Below are 17,629 nucleotides of genomic sequence, written 5' to 3' on the forward strand. Positions count from 1 at the left end.
GTGCTTTTTCATTATTTCCCCTGCTTCTGTTTGATAGCATGTGAGTAGGATTCAAGGAGGTGAATGACAAGAATCATCTGGACTTGTGGTTTGGCAGAGTATAATGGGTGGTAAAACAAGGGAGATAGGGACTTGAGACAATATGGGGATGACTGGTTCACTGAGGTGTCAGATTAGGAAGATAGAAGGGTGTGCCCAGAGCAGCATGAATGACTTGTGAGAGAACTGAGCAATGGAAGCATGAGAGGGTGTGACAAGGACAGAGAAGAGGTTCAGTAAGAGTAGGACATAGAGAAAGATGTATATTAAGTAGTATACACTATTTTTGTGTGAATATTGTACCCGTTTCTATATATATAATATAAGCATTTATATTTATTCTTAATCTCAAAATTTTATGTGCATACACACATATATATTTACACATACATACCTTATTGATGACAGTTTTTTCTTTTAAAGACTAAAATTTATCTCAGTCTTGCTGTCAACAAAGAAACTCATTTTTAGTTTAAAAAATTAAGTTACTGTAGAACAAAGGGATACATTATATAAAACTTCTCACACAGATCATATAGATAGCAATGATTTTCATAAAATTTAACTTAAATTCCTTTTTTTTAAAGTTAAGTTGAGTGACTTTCTCCAGGAAAGTGCCAAAATGTCCTTTAATCATTCAGGTTTAAAAAGAGAACCTTTGATTGATTGAATCACATTGATTTATAATATGCTTATTTCCCTAATAAATAAATAAAGAGGTATAAGAGAAGTTCATGTTAAATATCACACATAAAAGGAAGTGAAATTTTCATTTTAAAAGATTAATATATTTGCTAGAAGAATAAAGAACTTATAATTACATATTAAATGCATGATCATTGAAAAGTATTTTCTGAATAACAGTCAAAAAAGGAGTAAATCTGTTTTAAAGGATTAACATTTGCAAGGCAAGCACATAAATTAAAACATCAAAGCAGTTTTATTCCCCTAAGGATTGCAGTTATTTGGATAAATTGTCAGTGGTAAAGACTCCAACAAGTGTGCTAGTACTATTGATTTTCACCTTTGTATTACCAAAACATTTTTCATTGACAAATATTAATTGCTTGCTAAGTACTAAAGAGTTTGATGGTCTGAATATTGAATTCTATAATTAATTGGCCTTTTAGTTTTCCTTATCATTAGGCAATAGTGATTATATTAAAGACACAATGCTTTTTTTGAGCCAGCACATCTCCTACTTGATATACACAATAAGAAAATATTTCAAGTAGAGGTTCACTCTCTTCTCTAAAATATCCTTCCACCAGACTCTAGGGTATATTTGTATAATATGTGCACATTTCAGCTGCAGTATATTTTTTATTTACAAATCTTGTGAATCATTAAAATTTATATCCCAACAAAATTTGAGATTATGATAATTCTTAATGCGGTTTCCTGTTCATTAAAGGGGAAAAAATCAGTCATATGGTTAAATCACTGTAGATGTTGAAGTAACTTTCTTTAATACCAAGTGTTGCAGGTAACAAATTCAAGCAAAAATCTAAGTATTTTAATTATCAATATTAAGATTTTTTTCTGATTGTCTATTATACATTTTCAGTTTTAGAATTTGAATTTTCCTTCAGTCTTCAGACCACAGCAGGTGGAAATTAAACTCATTCATGGTCCTATGAAAAGCTAAACTCAGGCTTGGTACATCCAAATTATACCATCTTCTTACTCACTACTCCTAATCCAGAAGTGGAATCTGTGAGTCCTTTACCATCTCCATACCAGAAGAGATTATGATCAAAGTGAGGGCCATTGGGTTCTATCAGCAAGGATATGGGACTACTCAAATTTATCCATTTGGATTCTTATTTCTGATGTCACTATTAAGGAAATGGTGAGATGCCAGAGGAAGCTACACTGTACAATCAGGAGACACAAAGAAGTTTTGAGAAAAGAGCAAGAATGGAAAGGGAACAGAGAGCCTACCATAAGAAAAACTAGTCTTACATATATATGTATGTATGTTTATACACACACACACACACACACACACACACACACACACACACACACACGCAGAGAGAGAAAGAATTCTCTAGACTTTCCCAATTGGAAAAGATGATATTTGAAAAAAATTATAGTCACTAGGATTTTTTTTAGCCCAGAAAGTAAAAGTCTGAGAAGTTTAATAACAGTCTTCATATCAAAATCTGCATTTTTGCACACATTTTCTAAGCCTTTTTCTTTCTCTGATATATCTATGATACTCCAAAAGGTATTTTTTTATTCTGTTTGCATTGTGTTGGGTGACCTACAGTTGGGGAAGGTGCAAATGTGCTTAATAAAAGTTATTAAAGAAAATAATAATAATAATCCTTGTGGCTTCAAAAGGGTTTCATTAGGAAGACTGATGCCTAGCTGTTTTCCAGTTTTGTTGAGGATATAGCTAGACAATAGATTATATGGTAGCATATGGGAATTTAGATTTGAAAGAAGGAAGAATTTCCTTATGGTATACATTGTTAAACATTGAAAAGAAGTCTGAAGGGAGGTCACAGAAGCTGCTCTTGGAGATGTTAGAAAATAGAACAGATTTTTGTCTATTCGGTATACTTGGTAAAATGAAAAGGATAATCTTATATGAAAGCTGGGTGGTGCTGTGGTTAGAATGCTGGTCCTAGCGTCAGGAAGATCTCAGTTCAAATCTGACCTGAGATACTAACTAGCTATATGACCATGAGCAAGTCACTTAACCTCTATCTGCCTCATTTCCTCATCTTTAAAATGGGATAATTATATCACCCATTTCCAGGAGTTTTATATGAGATAAGGGCTTTTCAAACCTCAAAATGTTATATATAAGTGCTAGCTTTTATTAAGGTCTCTTTCTTTCTTGTAATTATGTAGCACTGAGTTCAATAAGGTAGGAAATTTTAGCAAGTAAATCACATTTTATTATTCCTGTGCTCTCTGTAGATATACTATGTTAGGAGTCAACTATATTTTTATATGACTTAATATCATGTCACTATTATCTGTGTAAATTGCTTACTATGTCACAAATTTTAATTCTCCATATAGGAAAGACTCTCAGGTAAATGTGCATGCTTAATAAAATCTTGAAAACATTAGATGCTTGGAGGAAGCAAAGGAAAATGAATTACTTTTTCACTTTCCCACCATACTGAGTTGCTTTTCTTTGGACCATTTCCCTTTTCCTTGACTAACAAGCAAGGTTGTCTGTCAAAATGATGTCTTTGTCTTGTTTCTGCCTTCAATGCCAGTTAACCATGAAATAAGTTGCCTCTTGTGTTGAGGTGTCATGAAGACATGCATTGCTACTTACCTTCCAGTATTTGACTTCCTTTGTGATATATTATCATGAAATATATTTCTTTTGCGTTCAGTAACTCTAATACAAGAGGAAATATGCCATTAGGCATGCTTCCTAAGTTAGCATTAGGACCTGTGATTTCATTAGTATGGGGAAATCCCAGATGTTAAGGTTCCCCCTTCTAGTAAAGGTCAGCACCTTCTTTGCAACTTAAGTCTTAGAAAAGACCTGGTACATTTGTTCATTTCATTAAAATTCCTAGTTATCTTCCCCTCTCCCCTCCTCACATTAGAGAAGACATCATTTGACAGAAAGATTATGTATATATGAATCCATGAGTTGCTTGTTTCTGTTTCTCAGTTCTAAAAATTTATTGAATTGAATTGAATAGAGATTTGCTTAAGCATATGCTTTCACACAACTCACCCTGGCCCACATAGCCAGTATGTGTCAGAGGCAGGACTTGAACACAGGTCTTCTTAGTTTCAAGACTGCCTCTTTATCTTTTCCACTATGCTTTCTTGAGCAAAAATATTTTGTCAGTTAGTTTAAGACAGGACTAATGTAAGGCTTTAATTAGTTGATTAGCACTTGACCTCTCCATTTTCCATCAACAGCTCTACTTGATTTTGACTTCATGCAACATCATGTCCTCTCCATGACAGGAACTCTAGCTTTCACACACCTTTTAGCTTCCTCTTGCACATTGTCTTTCCCCATTATATTGTAAATTCCTTGAAGGCAGATGACCTGGAGGACAAGACCTTTACCTTGCTTTTTCTTATTTATAACACCAGCACTTAGCACAGTCCCTGGCACACAGTAAATCCTTAATAAATGTTTATTGAATTGAATTGACAAATTTCTGACCTCACCAAAATTTACTCATATTCATAAGATGATAGATTTAGAGTTGGAAGGGACCTCAGAAGTTATAGAATCCAGTTCTCTCATTTTACAGATGAGGCAACTGAAATATGAAAAGACTAAGTTACACAGGATCTCACAGCTCATAAGTATCAGAAGCAGAATCTGAAACCAGGTTTTCCTGATCAAAAGTTTAGTACCTGTGACCCAGTGCCTTAGTGTTTTGTTCTTTACTAATGTGATAGTGTTAAGCTATTACTCTTGGTAAGCAGAATACTTGTATTTTATCAGGGACTTTATGGAAATAATGGATGCCTTAGCCTTCCCCTTCCTTTGGGTCTTCATTACTAAAACTGATTCCCTCCTTTTCTTTCCCCACCACCTTTACTTGCTGAAAATCTTTGTCAGTGTACAAGACTCAGTTCAGGAGTTATGAGGAGGCTTTCTCTGTCCTGACTAACTCCAAACCAGAAGAGATCGCTTTCTTGAATCTTTCATAATACTTTGTTTAGACCTCTTCTAGACACTTAATTCAAATAAACTTATAGTAAGTGTGTACATGCCTTTTTTCTACTTCTAGATTATAAATCCCTTAAGAGAATATCAGAATATGATCAGTTTAGACCTGCAAGAGACCTTTGAAGTAATTCATTCTGACCCTCTCATTTTTTTGAAACTAAGACCTAGAGAGTATAGTAAAGTTACTCATCCAAGGTCACACAAGTAATACAGAGCCATGACATAAATCCAGACTTTTTTCATGGATACTTACACATTTTCACTGTCTCAGTCTTAGAGTTTGACAATCAGTTCTGAAGGATGTGTTTGTTCAGGGGTGTTCTAACCGATATGCATTCTCAAGGAGTTGGGGGTGTGAACAGGGAACAATATATTATTTTATCGTTGTGTTCTCACTGCCTTGCATATGATAGATATTTGCTAAAGGCTTAATGATTGAACACCAAAAGTAAATCTAATAGTAGGAATTTCAAGTATTACATATTTCCAATGGGGATAAATATTTGGCGTCTGAGTCATTTTGCGTCTTTCAAAACACTCTTGTGTCTTAATACAAGAAATGATTGAAAGAGAGCTCCTGTGGAGTATAAAATAAAACTCTGAAAAATCTCCAATTATTCTAAAGATTCAAATTCTTCTTTGAAAAGATTCTAAATCTTCCATCCAACAGTAGTTTCCTCTCATTATAGTAATATAACTTACATTCTGTTGCACTGAAATTCAAAGAACTATCCAGGTTCTTTAGTTTTTTGTTTTTCTTCTCAGGAAAATTATTTGAATTATGGGCCATGACTTTTGCAAAGTTTTTTATTGCGGTGCTACTTATTACAACAACATAAAAAATCACACCAAAACACAGTCACTGTTGAATTAAAAATTTATTTGGAGATTTTTTTATAATGGCATGGAAATAAATATGAGATATAATAACAATTATCATGGTATAAAATGTTTTCCTTTTTGTAACCCTCAAAGTGGGTATAATAAAGTCTTACTACTTAGTTTTAATTCTCCAGCTTGACATTTGGAAGCTGAATAGCAAGAACCCAAGGGAGTGATAGGTCATGTGATTTGGAGTTTTAAAGAGAATATTCTAGTCTATAAGAGAAAGTTACAATTTCTGTAGACATTAGACAAGCCATTTAACAAATATATGCCTTTGTTTCCTTCTGTGTTAAATAGAATTAATCACATTTCTTTGCATAGCACATCAGATATGCTTGTTGCAAAGTATTACATAAGTGAATTAATTTCTTAGTATCAGTCCTGTCCCTCAGTTTCTTTTCTTCTTTAAAGAAAGGGATATGCTTAAAAACAAAGCACTTGTTCTCCTGTTAGGAATATATAAATAAAATAATTATTTTATTTCTTTTATTTTTAATAGCACTTTCTGGGTTATATCAATTTCCTTATTTCCATTTCTCTCTTTACAAGACAGAAATATCTTTGTCCAATACAATGACAAGACATGATGTTAATTTGAATATTTTTTTAAAACCTCTTTTTTTTTTAATATATCTTATTTTATTTCTTTTTATTTTGGCATTTCCAAATAGTATGAACTGTACTTAACAGTCTGGCATTTGAGATCCAAACAACTGGGTTTCTTCCTATAATAAAATACTTATATGCTCACTGTAATCCCTGCACAGCTGCATCCCTAATACAGGAATATAGAGGTTAAAGTCAGTTCAGGTGGTGCCTTTTCATATCTCAGCAGTTCAAAGATTCTGAACAAAAGACAATAGCAACATTTCCATTACACTGAGGGCTGAAGCACCTCTTGGGCTGAAATTGTAACACACTCACTAGATGCACCAAATAGTTTAAAATAGCAAGAACTGGAACCACTTGCTTTCTTCCAAGATAGCTATGTATATTTTTTTAAATTTAGATTACATTTAATGTAAGCAGTGTCTTATGAGTCATTTCTGTGGTAGTACCATGGACAGTTACCAAGTTTTTATGAAACTGGGCTGTCATCTAAGTTAGTGGCATTCCTTGAAACTCTGTAGGCAAACTTGGAATCTGATACGTGATTACAATGTGATTCCACATTGCATAACATATTCAACTTTTGAAATAGCTCAGATTTTATTGTAGCAATGCTTTTAATTACTTTTTCCCATGTTTGGAATAAACGGAAAACTGATACATAATTTTGTTTCCCTATGCCTTGAAAAACAAGCGATATAGTGAAATAATATTCAAAGATATTTAAGGGAAATTCTTATATTCTTTTCTCTTTCCCTCTTCCATTTATCATTTTAAACATCTTAATGAAGTAGTCCTAGATTTCTTATATGTAAAAGTAGATAACAGATTCAATCTGATTCTACTGTTTGACCTGTAGATTCTCAATAGATGACATGGACCCACAGTAAGAAGTATCCATTGCTTATGTTAGAAGAAACATTTTCCTATTCTTGTTTAAGCTAAGAGAGGACTTCCCTTAGAAGATTTACAGTAGTCCAACCTCTAGGCCAGAGGATTAGTATAAACATTTATATATAATCAATATTTTCTGTAACTGTTGGTTTTTAATTTTTTAAAGTTATATTTGTAAGGCTTGTCTTTTATTAAAACAAGGTGATACCAATCTTTTTACTGATTTTTTTAGTGTTTATTAAAACTACTAGGATTAAAAATATTCATCTTATTTTTCATCCAAGTTCTTTTATCAAAGTTTTACTCTTAAAATCACTTTATTTCACTGTTCATGGTTATTTGTGGTTCAAACACTTAAATTGTTTTTAATGTTCATCTACATAGTTACTAGCCTCTATAAAAATATGAGAATTTAAATATATGTATATTTATCATAAGTATACATAAATCATATATACAAATTGTCTATACTTATATATAGCCATATATGCTACATAAGGACATATCTTATATAGTACATTTTAAGTATAGTGTTGTATATTTTCATGTATCATTTTCTACAAATATATAATTATATCACTATATATGTATATATTTATGTATAATGTATATATGTGTGTATATATAACCATATACATACTTAACACAAAAATATAGCATTTATTTTGTTATCAAAATTATGTATTATGTAGTTCTTCCCCAGAAAATTTATATATTCTTTATGGTTGGGAATTAATGAGGTATCTAGATCCCTATATAAGCATCTTATCTACTATTAATTATAATCCATTCAGAAAGGTTTTCACTCATAAGCATTAATTGATGCATAAGTGTTCAGGGTATGTCACTAGAACCAAAAGAGTTTTTGCAAAGGAATTAGAACGGTGAAAAAATTTTCCCTGTTTTTTAATCACTATTCTAAACTGGGAGCTACAAATACAAAAGTTGATTGGAAAAGAAAAAAAACTAAACAAAGTTCACTCTCCACAAAAAGACCTTTTGAATATAATATATATGTGTGCATATGTGTAGTTGAGGTAACATTATTCTAATGCATCTGAGAAATTAATTTCATCAACTGCTTTTGAATTTTCATTTTAGACAATTCATGGACACAAGGGGCCAATAACTGCTGTGGCATTTGCTCCTGATGGACGATATCTTGCCACCTATTCAAACTCTGATAGTCACATTTCCTTCTGGCAGGTAAGTACCTTTGCTATTACTATAAATTAATTCTGTGACACCATATGTATGAATTTTGAACAGTTAGTAAATGTAAGTCAGCTAATATGGAAGTCAGGAAATAATTATGATTCTTTTCTGCAACAAGGTTAAATTGAGTATTATTAGAGAGAAAAAGCTTAAAAAGATTGTATTTTACCCAAAGCTTTAGTATTAACTCCATGGTAGATTTATACTAGCTCTTATAAGTTTCCATGAAAACCATTTATTATCTATCAATTTAGTCTTTGGTTGCCATTTCATTACCTAGTCTCTGATTAAGATGAACTTTTACAACATTTTAGTTTTGACCTCTGAAGTATTTTACAAGTTTTAGTTAGTTATCTGTCTCTATACCTCTTAACTTCCTTAACTTTCTGTTGAAAAATCTTCCCCTACCTTTCCTTCCTTTGCAGCTAATGATAATGGAGCTGTTGCCTATCCCCTTTGCCACTGATAATTATTAACATTTAAGCATTAGCTGCCCTTCCCTTTGGTAGTTAAGATTTTTGTAATTCCTTTCCACCTTTACTTTTTTTCAAGTATCCAAGGATACTTTATGAGGTTCTATTTATTGCCGTAAAGGTTTTAAAAAAAGAGTTTAAACAAGGTCTGAACACAACTTGATGATGGCTTTAAAAAATCAATAGCTAATAAAATGTAAAACGGATACGATAAATTGCTTAATTAACAACATACTATTAAAGCATGACAACTTCCAAATCTGTCACAGACTTTTTCCTCATTTATCTAATTTAGTTTTCCAGCTTATTTTCTAATTATCCTGGCTTCCAGAATATACCTCTAGTATCTTAATTAGCTTATATTAAATTATTTTCCCTAAAGATATCAACTAGTCTTCATTTTTCTTTTTTATGCTACTTAGATACCACAGTAAGACTGTTAGCTGAAACTAAAATTTGCAAGAAGTATATCTTTAAAGGGTTTACCAACTGATGTTATTCCTATTTTAATGCTTTCAAAATTTTTATTTACTTTATCAGTTTGTACTTTGGTCCTCTTCATCTTATATTCTTCTTCTCCTCTTATAATATTTGAAAAGGTACAAGGAAAAGGACTATCACTACAATTTATATCCAACATGGGACCTTCACTTTGTTTCTTTTCTTTTTTTTTTTTTTTTTTTTTTTTTTTTTTTGAGTTTTAATATTATTTTATTTGGTCGTTTTCATACATTATTCACTGGAAACAAAGATCGTTTTCTTTTCCTCCCCTCCCCCCCCCCCCCCCCCCGCCTTTCCCTCTCCCATAGCCGACGCATGATTCCACTGGTTATCACATGTGTTCTTGACTCGAACCCTTTTCCCTGTTGTTGGAGTTTGCATTATAGTGTTCATTTAGAGTCTCTCCTCAGTCTTATCTCCTCCAACCCTGTGGTCGAGCAGTTGCTTTTCAGCGGTGTTTTTACTCCCACAGTTTATCCTCTGCTTGTGGGTAGTATTTTTTTTTTAGATCCCTGCAGATTGTTCAGGGAAATTGCATTGATACTTATGGAGAAGTCCATCACCTTCGATTGTACCACAATGTATCAGTCTCTGTGTATAATGTTTTCCTGGTTCTGCTCCTTTCGCTCTGCATCACTTCCTGGAGGTTGTTCCAGTTCACATGGAATTCCTCCACTTTATTATTCCTTTTAGCACAATAATATTCCATCACCAACATATACCACAATTTGTTTAGCCATTCCCCAATTGAGGGGCATCCCCTCATTTTCCAATTTTTGGCCACCACAAAGAGCGCAGCTATGAATATTTTTGTACAAGTCTTTTTGTCCATTATCTCTTTGGGGTACAAGCCCAGCAGTGCTATGGCTGGGTCAAAGGGTAGATATTCTTTTGTTGCTCTTTGGGCATAGTTCCAAATTGCCCTCCAGAATGGTTGGATCAATTCACAACTCCACCAGCAATGAATTAATGTCCCCACTTTGCCACATCCCCTCCAGCATTCATTACTTTGCATAGCTGTCATGTTAGCCAATCTGCTAGGTGTGAGATGATACCTCAGAGTTGTTTTGATTTGCATCTCTCTGATTATAAGAGATGTAGAGCACTTTTTCATGTGCTTATTAATAGTTTTGATTTCTTTGGCTGAGAATTGCCTGTTCATGTCCCTTGCCCATTTGTCAATTGGAGAATGGCTTGATTTTTTGTACAATTGATTTAGTTCTTTATAAATTTTAGTAATTAAACCCTTGTCAGAGGTTTTTATGAAGATTGTTTCCCAATTTGTTGCTACCCTTCTGATTTTGGTTACATTGGTTTTGTTTGTACAAAAACTTTTTAATTTGATGTAATCCAGATTATTTATTTTGCATTTTGTAATTCTTTCTAATTCTTGCTTGGTTTTGAAGTATTTCCCTTCCCAAAGGTCTGACATGTATACTATTCTGTGTTCGCCTAATTTTCTTATAGTTTCTTTCTTTATGTTCAAGTCATTCATCCATTTTGAATTTATCTTGGTGTAGGGTGTGAGGTGTTGATCTAAGCCTAATCTTTCCCACACTGTCCTCCAATTTTCCCAACAGTTTTTATGAAATAGTGGGTTTTTGTCCCAAAAGCTGGGATCTTTGGGTTTGTCATATACTGTCTTGCTGAGGTTGCTTGCCCCCAGTCTATTCCACTGATCCTCCTTTCTGTCTCTTAGCCAGTACCAAATTGTTTTGATGACCGCTGCTTTATAATATAGTCTGAGATCTGGGACTGCAAGACCCCCTTCCTTTGTATTTTTTTTCATTAATTCCCTAGGTATCCTTGATCTTTTGTTTTTCCAAATGAACTTTGTTATGTTTTTTTCTAAATCAGTAAAAAAAATTTTTGGGAGTTCCATGGGTATGGCACTAAATAGATAGATGAGTTTGGGTAGGATGGTCATTTTTATTATATTGGCTCGTCCTACCCATGAGCAGTTAATGTTCTTCCAATTGTTCAAGTCTAGTTTTAGTTGTGTGGAAAGTGTTTTGTAGTTGTGTTCATATAGATCCTGTGTTTGTCTCGGGAGATAGATTCCTAAGTATTTTATTTTGTCTTGGGTAATTTTGAATGGGATTTCTCTTTCTAGTTCTTGCTGCTGAGCTGTGTTGGAATTATATAGAAATGCTGATGACTTATGTGGGTTTATTTTGTATCCTGCAACTTTGCTAAAGTTGTTGATTATTTCAATTAGCTTTTTGGTTGAATCTCTAGGATTCTTTAAGTAGACCATCATGTCATCTGCAAAGAGTGATAATTTGGTCTCCTCCTTGCCTATTTTGATGCCTTCAATTTCTTTTTCTTCTCTAATTGCTACTGCTAGTGTTTCTAATACAATGTCAAATAATAGAGGTGATAATGGGCATCCTTGTTTCACTCCTGATCTTAATGGGAATGGATTTAGTTTATCCCCATTGCAGATGATATTAGCTGATGGTTTTAGATATATACTGTTTATTATTTTTAGGAATGACCCTTCTATTCCTATGCTTTCTAGTGTTTTTAGTAGGAATGGGTGTTGTATTTTATCAAAGGCTTTTTCTGCATCTATTGAGATAATCATGTGATTCTTGTTGGTTTGCTTGTTGATGTGGTCAATTATGTGGATAGTTTTCCTAATGTTGAACCAGCCCTGCATCCCTGGTATGAATCCTACTTGATCATGGTGGATGACCCTTCTAATCACTTGCTGGAGTCTTTTTGCTAGTATCCTATTTAAGATTTTTGCATCTATATTCATTAGGGAGATTGGCCTATAGTTTTCTTTCTCTGTTTTTGGCCTGCCTGGCTTTGGAATTAGTACCATGCTTGTGTCATAAAAGGAGTTTGGTAGGACTCCCTCTTTGCTTATTATGTCGAATAGTTTGTGTAATATTGGGGTTAACTGTTCTCTGAATGTTTGATAGAATTCACTGGTGAATCCATCAGGCCCTGGGGATTTTTTCTTAGGCAGTTCTTTGATGGCTTGATGGATTTCAATTTCTGATATGGGATTATTTAAGAAAACTATTTCTTCTTCTGTTAGTCTAGGCAATTTATATTTTTGTAAATATTCATCCATATCACCTAGATTGGTAAATTTATTGCCATATAGTTGGGCAAAGTAGTTTTTAATGATTGCCTTAATTTCCTCTTCATTTGAGGTGAGATCTCCCTTTTCATCCTTGATGCTGTTAATTTGCCTTTCTTCTTTCCTTTTTTTAATTAAATTAACCAGTACTTTGTCTATTTTGTCTGTTTTTTCAAAGTACCAGCTTCTAGTCTTGTTTATTAGCTCAATAGTTCTGTCACTTTCTATTTTATTAATTTCTCCCTTAATTTTTAGGATCTCTAGTATGGTTTTCTTCTGGGGGTTTTTAATTTGTTCATTCTCAAGTTTTTTGATTTGCATTTCCAATTCCTTGGTCTCTGTCCTCCCTAATTTGTTAATATATGCACTCAGGGATATGAATTTTCCTCTAAGTACTGCCTTGGCTGCATCCCATAAGGTTTGAAAGGATGTTTCGCCGTTGTCATTTTCTTCAACGAAATTGTTAATTGTTTCTATGATTTCTTCTCTAACTAAATGATTTTGGAGTATCATGTTATTTAATTTCCAATTAATTTTTGATTTGGGTCTCCATGTACCCTTGCCGATCAATATTTTAATTGCCTTGTGATCTGAAAAGGCTGCAGTTAATATTTCTGCTTTTCTGCATTTAAGTGCCATGTTTCTATGACCTAGTGTATGATCTATTTTTGTGAATGTGCCATGTGGTGCTGAAAAGAAGGTGTATTCTTTTTTGTCCCTATTTATTTTTCTCCATATGTCTATTAATTCTAATTTTTCTAAGATTTCATTCACCTCTTTTACCTCTTTCTTATTTATTTTTTGATTTGATTTATCTAAATTTGATAGTGGTTGGTTCAAGTCTCCCACTAATATGGTTTTACTGTCTAATTCCTCCTTCAATTCTCCTAGTTTCTCTATTAAAAATTTGGATGCTATACCATTTGGTGCATACATGTTGATTAGTGATATTTCCTCATTGTCTATACTTCCTTTTAGCAGAATATATTTACCTTCCCTGTCCCTTTTGATCAGGTCTATTTGTACTTTGGCTTTGTCAGATATCATGATTGCAACTCCTGCCTTCTTTCTATCGGTTGAGGCCCAAAAGGTCTTACTCCAACCTTTAATTCTAACCTTGTGAGTGTCAACCCGTCTCATATGTGTTTCTTGAAGGCAACATATGGTAGGGTTTTGTGTTCTAATCCAGTCTGCTATTTGTCTGCGTTTTATGGGTGAGTTCATCCCATTCACGTTCAAAGTTATGATTGTTATTTGTGGATTCGCTGGCATTTTGATGTCTTCCCCTAGTTCTGACCTTTCTTCTTTAGCTTTCTCCTTTTGAACCAGTGATTTACTTTAGGTCGGTCCCCCTAGTCCCCTCCCTTGAGATGCTTCCCTTTCTAGCCCGTCCCTTTTTATGCTCCCTTCCCCTCCCCCCTCTCCTTCCCTCCCTTTTTGTGCTCCCTCCCCCCTCCCCCTCCTTAATTTTCCTTTCTTTCTTGCCCTAATGGATAAGATAGAAATCTGGATCCCACTGGATCTAGATGTTCTTCCCTCTCAGATTTGATTTCACTGAGAGTAAGGTTTAAGTACTTCCACTTCACGCTCTCTTCCTCTCCTTCTCATATGAGAGTTCTTCCCCTCCCCTTCCCATGTGTATCTTTATATGGGAAAGTTTATTCTATTGATTCCCCCCCTATTTCTTGAAGTTAATCTTAGTATTATCACGGTTCCCCCCTCCCTTTTCCTTTTTTTGCCCCAACTTTCCCCAAATCTTCTTGATTCCCCAATCTTTCCCTATGCATGTTTCTTCTAACTACTCTTATGATGATACAATTTATGAGAGTTACACAAAACATTTTCCCCACATATTAATATATATAATTAGATGTAAATGTAGTCCTTATAGAAGAGAGTTTGACTTAAAGAGAAAGATAAGATTTATCTCCTTTTCCCTTTCTTTCATATTTACCTTTTCATGTTTCTCTTGCTTTCTGTGCTTGGATATCGAACTTTCCACAGAGCTCTGGTCTTTTCTTAGCAAATGCTTGGAAATCTTCTATTTTGTTGAATGCCCATACTTTCCCCTGGAAGTATATAGTCAGTTTTGCTGGGTAGTTGATTCTTGGTTGGAGACCCAGCTCTCTTGCCTTTCTAAATATCGTGTTCCATGCTTTGCGGTCTCTTAGTGTGTTAGCCGCTAAGTCATGTGTGATCCTTATGGGAGCCCCCTTATATCTGAAGCTCTTCTTCTTGGCTTCTTGTAGGATTTTCTCCTTTACTTGGAAACTCTTGAATTTGGCAATTACATTCCTAGGCGTTGTCTTTTGGGGATTTAGTATAGAAGGTGTTCTATGAATCCTCTCTATTTCTATTTTGCCCCCTTGCTCCAGAACGTGGGGGCAATTTTCTTTTATAATCTCCTCTAGAATAAAATCCAATTTGTTGTTTACCTCTGGTTTTTCTGGGAGACCGATGATACGGAGATTTTCTCGTCTTCCTCTGTTCTCCAGGTCCGTGACCTTCTCAGTGAGATATTTTCTGTTTTCTTCCAATTCATTAATTGTTTGGGTTTGCTTTATTGATTCTTGCTGTTTTATCATCTCACTTTCTTCGAGGTCCTTAATTCTGGTCATTAGGGACTGGATTTGCTTTTCAGCCTTGTCTGCCCTTGTATTGGCTGCTTCGAGTTCTTTTTCCAATTGAGCAGTCTTATCTGTCAGACAGCTGATCTCTTTCTCCCATTTTTCTTTCCAGAAGGTTTCCATCTTTTGGATAAGATCCAGTTTGAGATCTTCCAGAGCTTGTTGATAGTTTCCATTTTGGGAGGCGTGTTCTGAATTTTTTTGGATTTCCTCTTCATTCTCCTCTTTCCCTTGGGTACTTCCACCATAAAAGTTTTCAATAGTCACTTTTTTCCCTTTCTTCCTGGAGGCTTGATTTTGGGCCATGTGAGCCATCCCTTTGGTGGTTTTATTTCCCTTTCCTTTTTGGTCTGGGGTCTGGGTTATAAGAGTGGTTTTTCTGTGAATTTAGGTTGCTTCAGACTAGTTCTTCCCAGCCTCCGAGCCCAGGTATTCAGCTCCGCCCAGATAATCCGTGCGCCTTGTTCAGCGCAGCCCGCCCGAAGTCCGCTGGCTTCTCCAGTGAAAGCGCCCTGAGACGTTTTTTCCTGGCAGTCCCCAGATCCCAAGGACCCTGGAGTGCCCCCCCAGACAGAGACGCTCCCCACTCACTCGCTGTCCTGGTGAGCGCTCAGGTAGCTCACTCTGGTTTAGTGGGGGAGGTGGGGTGGGGGAAGGGCGGCTCAGTTCACTTTTCTGTGCAAGCTTTTCCTTCTTATTTTAGTGTGGAAATGTTCAAGCCCCACGTACCTTTGCCTCTGTGGGGTACTGGGGAGTCCTTCTGTTCCTCCAAAGGTGATTTTATGCTCCTTTGATGTAGTCTATTTCGTTCGGTGCTGGGGAGAGGAAACGTGCGGCGTCTAGATTGCAGCCATGATTACCCGGAAGTCCCACTTTGTTTCTTTAGAAAAAAAAATTCTCTCATTTTTTTTCTAAAATAAACCATACTTTTTTTCACTGACAAGTCTTTGCTCCCAAATAAAAATTGCTGCCTAATTTCTTAATGATTTCTTAAGAGCAAGTTCACTTCTGAATTTTACAGATCTTATGTCATAATTAGAACTATAATAATTCATGTCAAATATTATTTCGAGATTTATAGAGCACTTTCTTCACAACTCTATGAGATATGTAATAAGGTATAATTATACCCATTTTATAGATGAGATAACAGACACAGAGAGTAACCCTCATAAAACTAATTAGTGTCCACAATGGGAATTGTAACTAAGTCTCCTGACTCCAGGTCCAGCTTGTTTGTAAAATGAGGATAATAATAGAATGTTCTTCACAGACTGATGAAGATCAAATGCGATCATGTATGTAAGATGTTCTGTAGACTATGGTGTTGAGTATTGTCACTATTATCGTACCATGTTGCTTCTCATGGACATGGACTTGCTCCTCCTCTTGCTCTTTATGTCACTATGTATGTCTTTTATTATTATTTTATGTCTTTTAAATCTGTCCTCCTTTTCATCTCCATTTTTGATCAACTAACAGATGATCAAGTAGGTATGAACTAACTTCCTTATACTAGATTTCAAGGCCCAGGTAGGTGGCACAGTAGATTCAGCACTGGGCCTTCAAACCCAGTATCATATAATTTACTTTTGTAACCCTGGACAAGTCACTTAACCTCTGCCTGTCAGTTTCCTCAACTGCAAAATGGAGATATAATAGCACCTCCCTTACAGGGTTGTTACGAAGATCAAATGAAATAGCATTTGTAAAGCACTTGCTTAGTTAGCATAGTGTCTGGCACATAGTCAACGCTTAAAAGGCTTTTCCCCTCTTTCCCATTCACCTAATATGAACTTGCCCATGAGGCCTCCTTTCTCTACACTTATTCTTTTATATGCTTTTTTCACTCTATTCAAGCCTAGCCTTAGTTTCTTGATTGTCACCTAAAGATACTAAGAAAGAATATTGGTAATAATAGTTTACAAAACATTTTCCTCCCAGTAACCCTCTGTAGTAGATAATACAAGTACTATTATTCCTATTTCACAGCTGAGGAAACTAAGAGAGAAACTAATTTTCCCAAAGTCCCACACCTAGTAAGTTATGAAACCAGAGTTTAAACCCCAGATCCTGATTCCAAAATCAAGTCCTCTTTCGACTCTATCATACCAAGAGTTGTGTGCAGCATGTTTAAGATGGTTGAGATTTATATTCCAAGTGTATCACCTCTCATCACTGAGATCATAGATGTAAGATTTTCAAGAACTATAGATGTTATCCTGGTCCAACCTAGTCCCCCCTCCATGCCAATTCCTTTAACAGGAGGAAGCAGAGTTCCAAAAGAGTTGTGATTTCCCCAGGATAACACTGGTAGTAACAAAGCTTCAATTTAAATCCAAATCCTTTTACTCCTAATCCAGTGTTCTTTCCGAGAATGTGTACTACCTTTGGAAAAGCAAAGTTTATGTTATAAGCATGTCCAATCCAACATTTAACACACATGAACATTCAATAAATATTCAGAAAAGACATTTCTACCTACAGCCAAATTACCTTGACTTTAAGTTTAATACTACTTCCTCTAGTATCTAGAGGGGTCCCCAGACTTTTACACAGGGGGCTATTTCACTGTCCCTCAGACCTTTGGAGGGCCGGACTATAAAAACTTAAC

General features: G+C 34.9%; 1 protein-coding gene across 4 annotated transcripts in view; it reads left to right on the forward strand.

Moving 5' to 3' along the window:
* WDR7 (WD repeat domain 7) overlaps nucleotides 1–17,629 on the forward strand; it is a 579,662-nt gene that overhangs the window by 548,750 nt on the left and 13,283 nt on the right. For all 4 annotated transcript variants that reach the window (XM_007487542.3, XM_001366509.4, XM_001366558.4 and 1 more), the window contains one exon: nucleotides 8,207–8,311. In XM_007487542.3, coding sequence (XP_007487604.1) covers nucleotides 8,207–8,311 — 105 coding nt within the window. The remainder of the gene's footprint in view (nucleotides 1–8,206; nucleotides 8,312–17,629) is intronic.

The sequence above is a fragment of the Monodelphis domestica genome, chromosome 3 (assembly GCF_027887165.1).
Source record: "Monodelphis domestica isolate mMonDom1 chromosome 3, mMonDom1.pri, whole genome shotgun sequence".
In the NCBI taxonomy this organism is placed as follows: domain Eukaryota; kingdom Metazoa; phylum Chordata; class Mammalia; order Didelphimorphia; family Didelphidae; genus Monodelphis; species Monodelphis domestica.